A 15,064-nucleotide genomic window follows, 5' to 3' on the forward strand; every position below is an offset into this window, starting at 1 on the left:
TCTGCATGTCTGGCAGACATATCAGTGTGGATGACGGATCACCACCTCAAGCTGAACCTCGGCAAGACGGAGCTGCTCTTCCTCCCGGGAAGGACTGCCCGTTCCATGATCTCGCCATCACGGTTGACAACTCCATTGTGTCCTCCTCCCAGAGCGCTAAGAACCTTGGCGTGATCCTGGACAACACCCTGTCGTTCTCAACTAACATCAAGGCGGTGGCCCGTTCTTGTAGGTTCATGCTCTACAACATCCGCAGAGTACGACCCTGCCTCACACAGGAAGCAGCGCAGGTCCTAATCCAGGCACTTGTCATCTCCCGTCTGGATTACTGCAACTCGCTGTTGGCTGGGCTCCCTGCCTGTGCCATTAAACCCCTACAACTCATCCAGAACGCCGCAGCCCGTCTGGTGTTCAACCTTCCCAAGTTCTCTCACGTCACCCCGCTCCTCCGCTCTCTCCACTGGCTTCCAGTTGAAGCTCGCATCCGCTACAAGACCATGGTGCTTGCCTACGGAGCTGTGAGGGGAACGGCACCTCAGTACCTCCAGGCTCTGATCAGGCCCTACACCCAAACAAGGGCACTGCGTTCATCCACCTCTGGCCTGCTCGCCTCCCTACCACTGAGGAAGTACAGTTCCCGCGCAGCCCAGTCAAAACTGTTCGCTGCTCTGGCCCCCCAATGGTGGAACAAACTCCCTCACGACGCCAGGACAGCGGAGTCAATCACCACCTTCCGGAGACACCTGAAACCCCACCTCTTTCAGGAATACCTAGGATAGGATAAAGTAATCCTTCTCACCCCCTTGAAAGATTTAGATGCACTATTGTAAAGTGGCTGTTCCACTGGATGTCTTAAGGTGAACGCACCAATTTGTAAGTCGCTCTGGATAAGAGCGTCTGCTAAATGACTTAAATGTAAAATGTAAATGTATGTGAAAACAAATACAAATCTAATAAAAAAATTCTGAAAGTTAAATGGGAATGTCAATTGTCAGACAGGCTGAATGGTATATAGCAGGGCTCTCCAACCCTGTTCCTGGAGAGATACAGTCCTATAGGTTTTCGCTCCAACCCTAATCTAGCACACCTGATTCTAATAATTAGCTGGTTGATAAATTAAATTAGGTTAGTTACAACCTACAGGAGGGTAGCACTCCAGGAACAGGGTTGGAGAGCACTGGCCTACAGGCTTTCCTTTGCTACCCACACTGGCAAAGTCCTTCAGCACAGGAGCCAGGTTGAGGACGAGAAGGTAGTGGACAAAGGCGGTCCCATAGTCTTGGTTGAACAGACACTGCTGGGCACTCTCCAGTGACCTGGACACCAGCTCATTCCTGGCAGGGTCCTCCCTGGGCACCCGACGGTTCCGTCTGCCCCGCTTAGGCCTGGTGCTGGTGTTGGGCATTCCGATCACACTGATGAGTTAGGAGACCACATATGTTAGGAACACACAGAAACATAAACGCATAGGCACACAACATTCATCACACTGATGAGCAGTTTTGTTTAGGTATTGTGTTGCTGTGGTTGTGAAAGTGTGCAGCAGATATTTTGGTTTTAACCACAATACACGAGCTAGCAAGTTAACGTTATAATCATACAAGTCTAGACTATCGTTGCAAAATGCCACATATACTAGCCACATCAAATGATACAAGAGTGTAGCTAACTAGCAGTATTGTGTTCATCATGCACTATCACTAGCTAACTACTAGGTATTATTTTCAAAACGAGTCGCTAACTTAGCTACTACTGAATGTTAACTAGCTAAATATAGCCAGCAGACTGTGTAAAAATTCATTTTCAGTGATGTTGATGACTTACTATATATGTATCACACAATCATGCATTTAAATACAACAGTAACGTTATAAACGATCACATTAACAGCATAAAATGTAGCGATAGCAGCATCTGATAGCGCCGTTAGCTGAAGACCACTGACAGTGAAGTATAATAAGAGTTTCTAAACCCAGAGACGCAACATCGCCAGACTTCCGGGAACGATTGCGAAGCAGACCAACAGAACAGGCCGCGGTTTTGGTTTAGAGAAATCAATAAAATAAGTGAAAATGTATTCCTTAGCTGTTAATCTTCTCGAAATCTAAAGGCACAGCCTAGATTGAAGACCATGTCTCAAGTAGTTGAATTTATTTGCTCTAATCTCGTGAATGTGACAAACTGACACGTCTTCAGTTTTGTCAAAAACAACTTCATATCGAAGGTGTACCTTTGATTTGATGGCCAGAACATGCGCAGTTTGGCGCGAAAGGACCGTTATACCCGATGACGCGTTCTACTCATGAGTTTAGCTGGCCTACAAAGCGTGATCGGGGATTTCTATTGGTGTAGCAGTTTCTGCCTATCTTTATACTGTAGTGTCTTAGAATAAGAACTACGGCACATGTCCGCTGAGTAAATAAGTACGGGTGGGAACAAAGATATCTTTCATGATTCCATTGTGTAAAGTTGTGGATGTTCTGAGTGAAGAAAATCAAGTTAGAGCGTCTGAAATATTATAATAAAAAACGGACACCAGCTGGATGTATTATAAGTATGTATTTTGTAGAAAATGTAAATATTTTACATTGTTGGCAAATGTATGAATTAATCAGAAGGTGGGTGGAAGCCAATAAACGCCCTATCCCGCGTCTGGGGAGGAGGTATTGAGCTCAACGCCTACTTGTCAAATAGGAGTTTCTCCTTTCGTCTGTCAATTGAATGTCTATATTGGACGACGTGGACTACAACTTGGATTGACACAAGAATATACTGAGTTTTTCCCGAACTAAATAATGGTTTGCTGTTACTCTTGAACAAGCTCTAACAAAATAGTTGCTAATTTAGGAATGCCATGCTCCTTTTCAACTATTAGTAACATGCTAGCCAAGTTACTTCGTGAATTAGCTGTTGTTAGAAACTAGTAGTTAGCAAGTCAGCCAACACGTTATGATTTGGGAAGACTAGCTAGCAAAACGTAGCTAACGTTTGCTAGCTAACGAGTTAGAGGACAGCTCAAGCTAGTTGTTCACCCTAAAAAAAAAACGTTTTTAGTTGGTTAAAGTTTTTTTTTTTTCCGCTTGACACCAAACAACTTGTTGGTGGTGGCTAACTAGTTAGCGCGTGGTTTTTATAAAGCAGTTTTACAGCCTCTTATGCTAGCTAGTTGACCTAGCCAACTAGCTAACGTTAGACATGGGATTACACCCGTTGGAGTTTAGCGAATGCTACCTGGACAGTCCCGTTTTCAGGGAGAAAATAAAGGCACACGAGGCAGAGTTGGACAAAACCAACAGATTTATCAAAGAACTCTACAAGGATGGAAAGAATCTCATCAATGCCACAAAACGTGAGTTTTTATGCAGTTTATTGCCCTGGAATGGTTATATTCAGTTGCTGACTGTGGCTTGTTGACAGGTCTCTCCCTATGCAGTTTCAAGTTTGCCTCTTGGACTGTGCAGTTCAAGAAATGTAGTTAAAACATTTATAAAATAAACGAACACATTAAAATAACGAGGCTATATACAGGGGGTACCTGTGCAGGGGTACAGGTTGAGGCAATCCGTTACCTGTTCATTGCTGGAACAAAGCCCTGAAGACACCACTGATATCTGTCAGGCAAACCGGTTAACTTAATTTAGTCACTGATGTTAGCTGATTTAACTATATTGCTTTAGAGTGCAACTGTTGCAGTGCTGTAGGAGGATACAGCTTTTAGCCCACTGCAAGCCTCTGAGGTTTCCTTGTCATTAATAAGTCAAGGATTTCTAGCAAGGCATGCCAATGCGTTTTTCATTACACTCAACACTGGTGTACTTTCGTCTCTCCTTTTCTAGGTGCAAAGAGATTGCATGTTCCATTTGGAAAAGCCAGTGAAGAAACAGAATATTTCTAAAAATAAAGAGTAACGTGACTTTTGCAGACGCCTCTCTGTTTTGCAGGCCATTTTGGGAGTTATCAGGGACCAACATGTGCAGCGGGACTCTCTGGGGCAGTCTCAGACTAACTGTTTGGAATAGAACCACCTCTGTTATTCACATTGCTTGTGAGCTTTAATACAATGCAGAGTAGTGTAGCTGTAGGTAGCCCACACAATTAGTTGTTCAGGCCAGGAGAGATTGCTTGCTTGCTTTGACAATTGATTGTCCCTTCCTAGTGCCATTGGTACTCTACTGGTCTCATTAGAAGCCAGCGATGAGCTTGTTAAGAGTTTATCGGTTCACTACAATTGGTGATGCAGCCCAGAATAGCTCAGGTTAACCTCTTAACATTCAGTGCAGCGCACTAAAAATAGTGTTTCCGAGGTTAATTTGCAGTAGGCCACACTCCCACTGTAAGAAAATAAACATTGCCTTGTCTGTTTAGGCAGTAGGGATTCCATCTGAGAACCCTGCTGCTGCACTTCATAACTGTAACAATAACATATATTTGATGTACCCTAGGTCTATTGTTACTCCAAAGAATTGAAGGTTCTAGAATGGAAAGGTGAGCTTATTTCATAATGCAGGCAGCACACACCCTCTGCCTCCACACGGACCATCACCCTGGTAGGCTGGCTCTCTGCAGGGGGCTCAGTGGATTATTTGTGGCAGGCATTGTGTTGAAGTGGGCCTGTCTTTTGCTGGTAACATTGGGCTCAAATCTTTTGTTTCTGCTTTCCCAGTTTTTGCTCTAAAATAACACTAAATGTACATCTTTATTGGGAAAAATAATTGGATGTTGTAAGTCTTCAACAATGCTTAAACCACACCAAGAGACTACTTTTGAGATCTGTGTAAAATATAATAAATTTATTATTTTTGGTGAAGTTACCTTGTATTGCAGGTGAGCACCAGCCAGAGAATGTTTTTGGTCAATCAATGTTTCTGTAGCCCTTGTGTTATTTCAGAATTTGCTAAACAAATGTCCACTGGATTGATGCAAATAATCATATAATTCTGCCAGAAAGGCATTGGCTACGTTTTGGTTAACATTTAATTGAAAAGGTTTTTGAGTCTTTCCATCTCTACCAGAAGACGGTTATCATTAGCCTCATTGCCAACGGCTACACAGTACTGTAGGCATACGCGTGCAAAATACAAATCACTGATTCAGTTTGTTCATGACTTATGATTAACTTGGGAAAATTAATGTTCAAAACATTTAGTTCATTTCCTACTCAATACATTTTTCAATTGTTAATCTGTTTTAAATGTCTGGTTTCTGTGATTCTAAGTAGGCCTCTAGTAACATACCTTCTTTGGAAGACATTTGTTGAGACCAAAGACCACAAGCAGAGCAGATTTAATATCCTACTTGAAAGGGGGATACCTAGTCAGTTGTACATCTGAATGCCTTCAACTGAAATGTCTTCCGCTTTTAACCCAACCTCTGAACCAGAGGGGTGCGGGGGGCTGCCTTAATCGACATCCACGTCTTCAGCCCGTGACAACCCCTTTAGAATGTCAAATCAGTGAATATGCTACTGTGTTTTATTTCATGGAAATTAACAGAAATAGGCTAGGTTATTAGTGTTGTAGATGTCTACCAAATAATTCTGACATTACTCAACTGCCAGGAGCCAGAGCAAAATGGCAGCAGGTAGCCTAGAGGTTAAGAGGGTTTGGCCAGTAACCAAAAGGTTGCTGGCTTGAATCCCTGAGCCGACTAGGTGAAAACATCTGTAGATGTCCCGTTGAGCAAGGCGCTTAACCCTAATTGCTCTTATAATTCAATCGGGATAAGGGCGTCTGCTAAATGACAAACAATTTTAAAATTAAAATAATAACTTGTGGCTATTGGCTGTGCATCAACTTAGGCTAGGGCTAGGCCTACAAGTCAATTTCCTAAGGTGCTTACTGTATATGGCTGCTCTACACTATAGCCTTAGCCTAGTTAGCTAGCTAGACATGTGATGTGGGTTGAACAGAGGGTCAGGATCATCTTTGTCTGAGATCAAGAACAGCGTTTATTTTAGGTAGCAGTGTGTACCTGGTTTTATGTCCTTATTAAGCGCTAAATAAGATGGGATTGGTGGAGTCTGTGCCTGCGTAAAGTGGCATGTGGTGTCTTCACTAGTCTCTTACACCTCTAAGCTGCTCCAGTGTATACAGTGTCAGCTTTGTGCACTCACTCACCTCTCTGTGTGAAGTCAGTCATGAGCCAACGCCAAGTTCTCATTACATTGACTTAGAATGACTGTTTTAAGACAGAGCATCGACTGACAGCTGCTAGGTCTCGTGAGACAGACTGCACTGAATAGACGGGTTGGCTGTTGTCATTGTTGGTAGATATCTGGCCATCCAGAATCTCAACAACTCAAACTTCTGCCCCATTGAAGCGTGTGCATCGTTTTTGTGACGTTGTCAGCTAACCCATCAATAGTCCCTGACTAGCTATGTTTCCATAGACTTTTCGTTTGTTGTTGATGACATTTCGGAAGTTTGCATAGAAAATAGATGTGACAATTGCCTGCTAGGGTGTGATTCCATTGAACTATCTTGTCTGTTGATTAAAAACAGCTGGATGTAATGACTTCACACCTTAAAAAAAAAAATCAATAGAATTTGCAGTGGTTGAAGTGTTTTCATTACACATTTAGGCAAATTGCGCATTAAGTTCTCATATCTTTAAAAAAAAAAATTATGGACATTTCTTTTGTCGACTAAACCACGATCAATGGAAACCTGCCTACAGTCTGAAATCAGAGTAAAATGTCTCAGCAATTTGCTGTACTTGTTTAACTATCTGCCTTTAGCGTCTTTGCTTTTGTGGATGACAAAAGAAGCTTATTTTTTTTATTTCACCTTTTATTTAACCAGGTAGGCTAGTTGAGAACAAGTTCTCATTTGCAACTGCGACCTGGCCTAGATAAAGCATAGCAGTGTGACCAGACAACACAGAGTTACACATGGAGTAAACAATTAACAAGTCAATAACACAGTAGAAAAAAAGGGGAGTCTATATACATTGTGCAAAAGGCATGAGGAGGTAGGCAAATAATTACAATTTTGCAGATTAACACTCGAGTGATAAATGATCAGATGGACATGTACAGGTAGAGATGTTGGTGTGCAAAAGAGCAGAAAAGTAAATAAATAAAAACAGTATGGGGATGAGGTAGGTGAAAATGGGTGGGCTATTTACCAATAGACTATGTACAGCTGCAGCGATCGGTTAGCTGCTCAGATAGCAGATGTTTGAAGTTGGTGAGGGAGAAGTCTCCAACTTCAGTGATTTTTGCAATTCGTTCCAGTCACAGGCAGCAGAGAACTGGAACGAAAGGCGTCCAAATTAGGTGTTGGCTTTAGGGATGATCAGTGAGATACACCTGCTGGAGCGCGTGCTACGGGTGGGTGTTGCCATCGTGACCAGTGAACTGAGATAAGGCGGAGCTTTACCTAGCATGGACTTGTAGATGACTGTTAGTGGAATTCTAAATTCCTCTGTATTATTTCCCAATCAGAATTCATCACTCTGTCAATGCATTCGAAGGGCTTGTAAGACCCTATATTTTTATAAGAATGGACAGAGCCCCGGTCTTAAGTCAGGCAACAGCGTTTAATTCAAGAGAGTACTGGTACATACACATTTTTCCACAGGTTATAAACTGAAAATAACGTCAGCGTTTTCTAAATGTTCTATCTCTTCATGACACTAGTAGAGAGGCCCTATAGTTTCTCGAGCCTTCCCTCCTCGCCTGAAGCCAAGGTCAGTCATTGTAAATCAGCATTCTAGACAGTCTGGAGATAGTTCATTCATTTGTACAAAGGAACAGACCGTCATTGTTACTAAACTCCTGACTATATTATATACAATTGGGAATGGGAGCAAGAGAAAATTCATATGTACAGTACATAATAGCATTTGGACTAGTCAGTCCTGATTGAAATGTATACATAATTAGTCATCATTGATAAAAATTCCCTTAACAATGACCTGGAGCCAGTGGGTCTGGAGACTAGAGCATACAGGTCGCAGTGGTGGGTGGTATAAGGTGCTGTAGTAACAAAATGGATGGCACTGTGATAAACTGCATCCAGTTTGCTGAGTAGAGTATTGGAAGCTATTTTGTAGATGACATCGCCGAAGTCGAGGATCGGTAGGATAGTCAGTTTTACTAGGTTAAGTTTGGCGGCGTGAGTGAAGGAGGCTTTGTTGCGGAATAGAAAGCCGACTCTATATTTGATTTTAGATTGGAGATGTTTGATATGAGTCTGGAAGGAGAGTTTAGTCTAGCCAGACACCTAGGTACTTATAGATGCTTGGCTGGGATTCAGTGAGATTGTCATTTATCACCATTGAAATCAGACCATGTTGTTGACCGGAGGAATTGACTCGGGCTCTCTAATATGGCATATAATCCTCATGGCATGTGGGCCTCCCATCAGCTTCATGGCAACATTAAAAGCTATTTTGTCAAAGGGTAGATTCAGCATTACGCTAATATTTAGTAAACATCCAGAGATTTGGTGTCACTGCCTGTGTACATATCATGTGTTGAGTGATGAACTGTAGCCTGGTCCCAGGAGTTGGCTATACAGCACAAACTGATCTGAAACCAGGCTAGATGAAGGCTGACGTTTGAATAAGGTAGGGGCTAGGGATGAGGAATGTTGCACTTTCTCTTGGGCCAGTCGCTGCTGTAGGATCTACAAGTGGAATTCCCTGGGTCTTGCTCAAGTTCCAAAATCCCAAGTTACTCTGGTCCAGCTTTGGCCCTGGGCCAACCTTTTCAGTCCTACGCCTGAGGGGATGTCCCGCAACGGAAAGTCTTAGATTTTTGGGGGGAAGGAAACGTGCAAACAGGGCCTTTGGCCAGGGAGCTAGCCTGTGACATGGAAGTGCCCACTAGAGGAGGGACAGGCCAGAGGATGTGCTCCTGTTTCAAGTGGTTTCCTCCCTAGGAAGTCTGCCCGCTCCGTACCCCCTGTTACCCAACCCCAACTCAACATGTCAGTCACTTAAAAAAAATAAACTTTATTATGTTAGGGTTTAGTCTCTCTTGTTGGTGAGTGTCTGCTTTTCAAAGAACATCCTGAAATTTTCATGGGAGCTTTGTCTTGTGAGAAGTATTACCCACTAAAACTCAGTCTTGATTTCTGATAATGTTATCTTCTATTAGGGTTGGGTGATATATCTAATGTTTTAGCACAATGTTCCAAATGCCTGTATGGCAAGAATCAAGGTTTTGTTTTCGTTTTTATGGGGGGTTTTCTTTTTGGTTTTGGCTCCTTCACTGACAGTGTAGTGTACACATTTCCACTCACACACACACACCAAGCCCCTCCCCTGCCACACAATAACAACAAGCAGTTTCAACTCTCTATTTGCATTTCAGATTTGGTCCAACATAATCAGTCACATGGAAACCGAAACACACCTAGATGTTATTTTACTGTAATAGAGGAGAACTTAACCTTTAACAATGCCCTTTTTATTAGAGGTTGACCAATTATGATTTTTCAATACCGATTTATTGGAGGACCAAAAAAAAGCAGATACCGATTTAATCGGACTTAAAAAATAAAAAATACAACAATACTGAATGAACACTTATTTTAACTTAATATAATTCATCAATAAAATCAATTTAGCCCAAGTAGATAATGAAACCTGTTCAATTTGGTTTAAATAATGCAAAAACAAAGTGTTGGAGAAGAAAGTAAAAGTGCAATATGTGCTATGTAAGAAAGCTAATGTTTCAGTTCCTTGCTCAGAACATGAGAACATATGAAAGCTTGTGGTTCCTTTTAACATGGGTCTTCAATATTCCCAGGTAAGAAGTTTTAGGTTGTCGTTATTATGACTATTTCTCTCTATACTATTTGAATTTCATATACCTTTGACTATTGGATGTTCTTATAGGCACTTTAGTATTGCCAGTGTAACTGTATAGATTCCATCCAGAGGGATGCCGTTACCTGGGCTCGAACCAGGAACACATCGACAAGAGCCACCCTCGAAGCAGTGTTACCCATGCAGAGTAAGGGAACAACTACTCCAAGTCTCAGAGCGAGTGACGTTTGAAACGCTATTAGCGCGCACCCTACTAACTACCTAGCCATTTCACATTGGTTACACCAGCCTAATCTCGGGAGTTGATAGGCTTGAAGTCATAAACAGCGCAATGCTTGAAGCATTGCAAAGAGCTGCTGGCATGAATGCACAAAAGTGCTGTTTGAATGATTGCTTACGAGCCTGCTGCTGCCTACCATCACTCAGTCAGACTGCTCTATCAAATCATAGACTTATAACATAATAAACACAGAAATACGAGCCTTAGGTCATTAATTTGGTCGAATCCGGAAACTTATCTCGCAAACAAGATGTTGATTCTTTCAGTGAAATACGGAACCATTCCGTATTTTATCTAACGGGTGGCTGTTACATTGTACAACCTTCAATGTTATGTCATAATTACATAATATTCTGGCAAATTAGGTGGGCCAAACTGTTGCATATACCCTGACTCTGCGTGCAATGGACGCAAGAGAAGTGACACAATTTCACCTGGTTAATATTGCCTGCTAACCTGGATTTCTTTTAGCTAAATATGCAGGTTTAAAATATATACTTATGTGTATTGATTTTAAGAAAGGCATTTGTGTTTATGGTTAAGTACATGTTGGAGCAATGACAGTCCTATTTCGAGACTGCTCACTGCATCGATTTATATGAAACGCAGGACACGCTAGATAAACTAGTAATATCATCAACCATGTGTAGTTATAACTAGTGATTATGATTGATCAAGTTTAATGCTAGCTAGCAACTTGTCTTCTTACTGCATTTGCGTAACAGGCAGGCTCCTCATGAGGCAGGTGGTTAGAGCGTTGGACTAGTTAACCGTAAGGTTGCAAGATTGAATCCCTGAACTGACGAGGTAAAAATCTGTCGTTCTGCCCCTGAACAAGGCAGTTAACCCACTGTTCCTAGGCCGTCATTGAAAATGAGAATGTGTTCTTAACTGACTTGCCTAGTTAAATAAAGATTAAATAAAGGTGTGTAAAAAAAATACAGATTTCCGATTGTTATGAAAACTTGAAATCGGCCCTAATTAATCGGTCGTCCTCCACTTTTTTTTATGTCTCAAATGTCTAACAGAGCAGACACTACTAAAACGGGCTTGTCAATGAACATGAAAATAATCCTCAGTTTGATGCACTCAGCATTGCGGTACCGCTAGCAGCATTTTAGACGGACTTATGTGTTCTAGATGTACAATGAGCATAGAAAGACACATTATATAAGGCATTGGCAATTCGTTCTCATTCAGAGAAATGAGCATCTTCTTATCCAGGTAGGCCACTTGATCTAAACAAAGTAAACAGGCTATTTTAGGAGGGCATGTTCATAACAGCTCAACTGTTATATCTTGTGAGCAAGCAAATAGATCCAAGTTGGCAAGACTTTAAAGATTAGCTGGCTACTCACTAACACAGGGGTAGGCAACCCTAGTCCTGGAGTGCTGCAGGCACTTCATGTTTTTGATTTAACTAACCTGGAAAACCAGGTGTGTTGAATTTAGACGGTCACTGAACTGATCAATTTGGTAAGGTGGTGTGAAGTATTTATGTAAAAATTATTTGAAGTACTAAAGTTGTTTTTGGGGGTATTTATATTTGAGACTACATTCCTAAAGAAAATTATGCACTTTTTACACCAAACATTTTCCCAGACACAAGTACTAGTTACAATTTGAATGCTTAACAGGACAGGGAAAATGGTCAAATTAACACACTTATCAAGAGAATGTCTCTGGTCATCCCTACTTGCTCTAATCTGGTGGACTCATTTAAACAATTTACAAAGGAAGCATTTATGTTGGAGTGTGCCCCTGTCTGTAAAAAAAATGAAGTTATAAAGGAAATTGTGCATCAAAAGCTATACATTTGATGTATAGCTTTTACTTTGTACTTTATCTCAAGTATGACAATTGAGTACTTTTCCACCTCTGGTCAGGTGTGGTGCCTAGTTGGAACAAAATCTGTCAGTACCTGTGGCACTCCAGGCACAGGGTTGCCTACCCCTGCACTAGCAAGTGGGCTTATGTTTGAGATGTTCATTTTCTATAATGGCTGCTACCAGAAGTTGTGCATTGTCCTGGCAAATTTAGTAACAAAGGGCATTTTTTTATAGATAAACTTGAAAACCAGATCAGTGATTATTGCAAAAAGCACTAAACTATTTTTGAAATAAAATGTAATTATTAGTGTATCTTAAGGTTGAAGGCTTATATTTAGCCTAGGTATAATTTAACAAACCTTAAATGCATAGATTATCCCAGGCTGTTTGAAATGTAGTGCATTGAGCATTAATTGTGCAACAAAACTTACTTAGAGAACATTAATAAATATATATTGTGACTCACCCATAACTTTGAAAATATCAAGATACACACCGAGTGTTTCTTTACCATGACCGACTGACCATATATATCTGCAACCCTGCTGGGTTTTTCATACTCAACAGTTTCCCTGTCTGTATCAAGAATGGTCTACCACTCAAAGGACATCCAGCCAACTTGACAACTGTGGGAAGCATTGGAGTCAACATGGGCCAGCATCCTTGTGGAATGCATTTTGAGGCTGTCCCGAGGGCAAAAGGGGGTACAACTCAATATTAGGAAGGTGTTCCTAATGTTTTGTACACTTAGAGCAGGGCTGCCCAACCCTCTTCCTGGACATACTTTGTTTCTCAATGTACTATGAGGCTGGGCGATATGGCGTAAAAATCATAACTAATGGGCGAGTCATGATATACACCAAGTTAGGCCTGCCCAACCCTCTTCCTGGAGCTCTACTGTCCTGCATGTTCAGTCCAACCCTAATTTAACACCCGATTCAGCTAGGTTTTGTTGAGCAGCTAATTAGTAGAATCAGGTGTTAAATTAGGGTTGGACTGAACCCACAGGATGGTAGAGCTCCAGGAAGAGGGTTGGGCAGGCCTAACTTGGTGTATATCATGAATCGCCCATTAGTTATGATTTTTACGCCATATCGCCCAACCCTACCTCATATTTTTAGATGAGTACATTGAGAAACAAACTATCAAGCTGTCATGTATCAAGCTGTCATGTGAAACTAAACTAGGCAATCAGTTTGTGCTGATGTGACTGGCGGGCTATGTTCAGTCCACCATGGCAACAGCTTGACTTCCTCTGGTCATCTGATGACATCTTGCAAATTTAAAATGTTTTGTCTTTTCCTTCCCCACATTTTCCCTGTAAAAAACAAACAGGCCAAGAGGTTTTGCAGCTGCTCAGGCTCTCTCCCCTATAATCGTATTACTGATTCTGCCAAAGAGCCACATCACAATCTTTCATTAAAATCACATTAACACAGACGTGAGGTCATGCAGGAGGAACTTTTTCCATCTGTCCGGTGCCGTTCTAAACAACACACAAGGTTATTTTATGAAACTGATACCAGTGTATATTACCTGGGTTTGATCATGGTCATGACACTCAGGAGTCCCGTTTATGGTGCAGGTGTTTCAGTTTGCTGAAGGCTCCACCCTCCTTCCCTTGGGCGGCTCTGAACTCCTGTACCTTTTTTTAAATTAATTGATTAAAACCAGTGTTTCAAATGCCTGACTCTGTGAAGGTTACCTTCAAGGTAAAACCAGATAGGCCATATCCACTTGAAGCCTCTCCCTTTAAAAAAAAAATGCAGATGTCTAGAAATGTGGACACAAGGACAGGGAATTCTCACTCAGCCTATGCAACTATTTTGACCAGTCAGAGTTCTCAGATTAAGATCCTGTCGTAGTTGTCTATTGGATGTACAGGGGCTGGGAGATCTTGATTAATTACTCTGCTGACCTATTTTTAGACATGTTTTGATAAAGAACCCTGAGGGTAGAAATTGTGTAATGCTGCTGTTGTCATGAAGGGTAATACCATGGGAGATTGATGGGGGAAAAAACAAAACATTCCAGAACTCTGAACAAACTAGAGGGGAAGGAGGGTGGCCTCTCGAGAGGAAAATGGTTGTGCCTGTGAGTGGAACGGAGTAGAGCGGAGTGTGGAATCTGACTGGAAAGATGGGCGAATGGAACCGGAAAGATTGGGAAAGGCATAGCCGTGTAAACAGTTAATTGGCCCTTGAGGCCCATGGCCCAGCAGCTCTCTTGCTCTGCCTGTTTGACAGCTGACCCAAGTGGCACATCAGATAAGCTGATGCACTTTGTTGATAATATACAACTAAATGTCAATGACTCTTCTACAGAAAAACATCTGATCCAAACAGGTATTTTAATTTATCAGTGGAGTAAGATTTGTTTGCGTTGGCTGTTCTAGTTGCTATTATTTTGATACTTTCTACCCAAAAGGGCAAAGGAGTTAGGCTTTACTCTGCCTACTACAAGGACTAGACTAGTGGATAGTTATTTTTAAGTTGGTAGAGTTTAGAAAGTACAGTAGTTTGATTAGGCTGCAGCTACACAGTGGGCCAGCCATTACAGTATCCAAAAGCTAGCCTACTTGGGAATACCATCTCAGGAAATTCAGCTTTGTGGAGAAAAATATCACAAATACATCTGTCTGTGAGGCAAATGTATTAATGATTCACCCGCCCTGCTACAGTCTGAGGTGAGGTCACTTCAACACTTAAGATGCACCCTCCCCAGTTTCACTAGGCTGCTTATGTTTGCCACTCCTCCTTCAGAACAGCTGTGCATGGAGTGAGTCACATTAGCAATCCAGGAAACTTTTAAAATGATATGTCAAAATGCATATTAGTCCTACTGGCTTGTCATGGCTTCATTGAATTCACTATGGGACTTTACGGGGTGTTTGTGTCCGGACCTGAACTGGATTGGTTGATGTGGTTGTATTAACTCTGCTGCTCTGAGGGAAAACATCACGTCATGAGCAACAGGTTGTACACTAGTGTGGTACTGAAGGTCCAGCACAAACATGGAATCCGGTTGCAGTGCGCTGTAGGGTGGGGTTGAATGAAGCATGAATAAGCAGTCTGATTATGCTGATGAATGTTAAGTGAGGCGAAGTGTAGGACTGGGTGATATGGAATAAATATTATAGCTCTTTTTTTATTTTTTTATAATAAAAGTTTTATTTGCT

General features: G+C 41.7%; 2 protein-coding genes across 2 annotated transcripts in view; one reads left to right on the top strand and one right to left on the bottom strand.

Moving 5' to 3' along the window:
* Positions 1-812: 812 nt before the first annotated feature.
* Positions 813-2,225, bottom strand: LOC135561553 (protein arginine N-methyltransferase 9-like). Its single transcript, XM_065003261.1, has 2 exons — positions 1,825-2,225; positions 813-1,415 (listed from the first exon to the last, which is right to left on the bottom strand). Exons 1-2 carry the CDS (start codon positions 1,848-1,850, stop codon positions 1,127-1,129), a joined length of 315 nt encoding a protein of 104 aa, XP_064859333.1. The 5' UTR covers positions 1,851-2,225; the 3' UTR covers positions 813-1,126.
* A 433-nt stretch (positions 2,226-2,658) lies between these two features.
* The window catches only part of LOC115145596 (rho GTPase-activating protein 10), a 69,561-nt gene continuing 57,155 nt past the window's right edge, over positions 2,659-15,064 (top strand). The window contains exon 1 of the mRNA XM_065003905.1: positions 2,659-3,349. Coding sequence (XP_064859977.1) covers positions 3,196-3,349 — 154 coding nt within the window. The 5' untranslated portion in view covers positions 2,659-3,195. The remainder of the gene's footprint in view (positions 3,350-15,064) is intronic.

This window comes from Oncorhynchus nerka, linkage group LG18, assembly GCF_034236695.1.
Source record: "Oncorhynchus nerka isolate Pitt River linkage group LG18, Oner_Uvic_2.0, whole genome shotgun sequence".
In the NCBI taxonomy this organism is placed as follows: Eukaryota; Metazoa; Chordata; class Actinopteri; order Salmoniformes; family Salmonidae; genus Oncorhynchus; species Oncorhynchus nerka.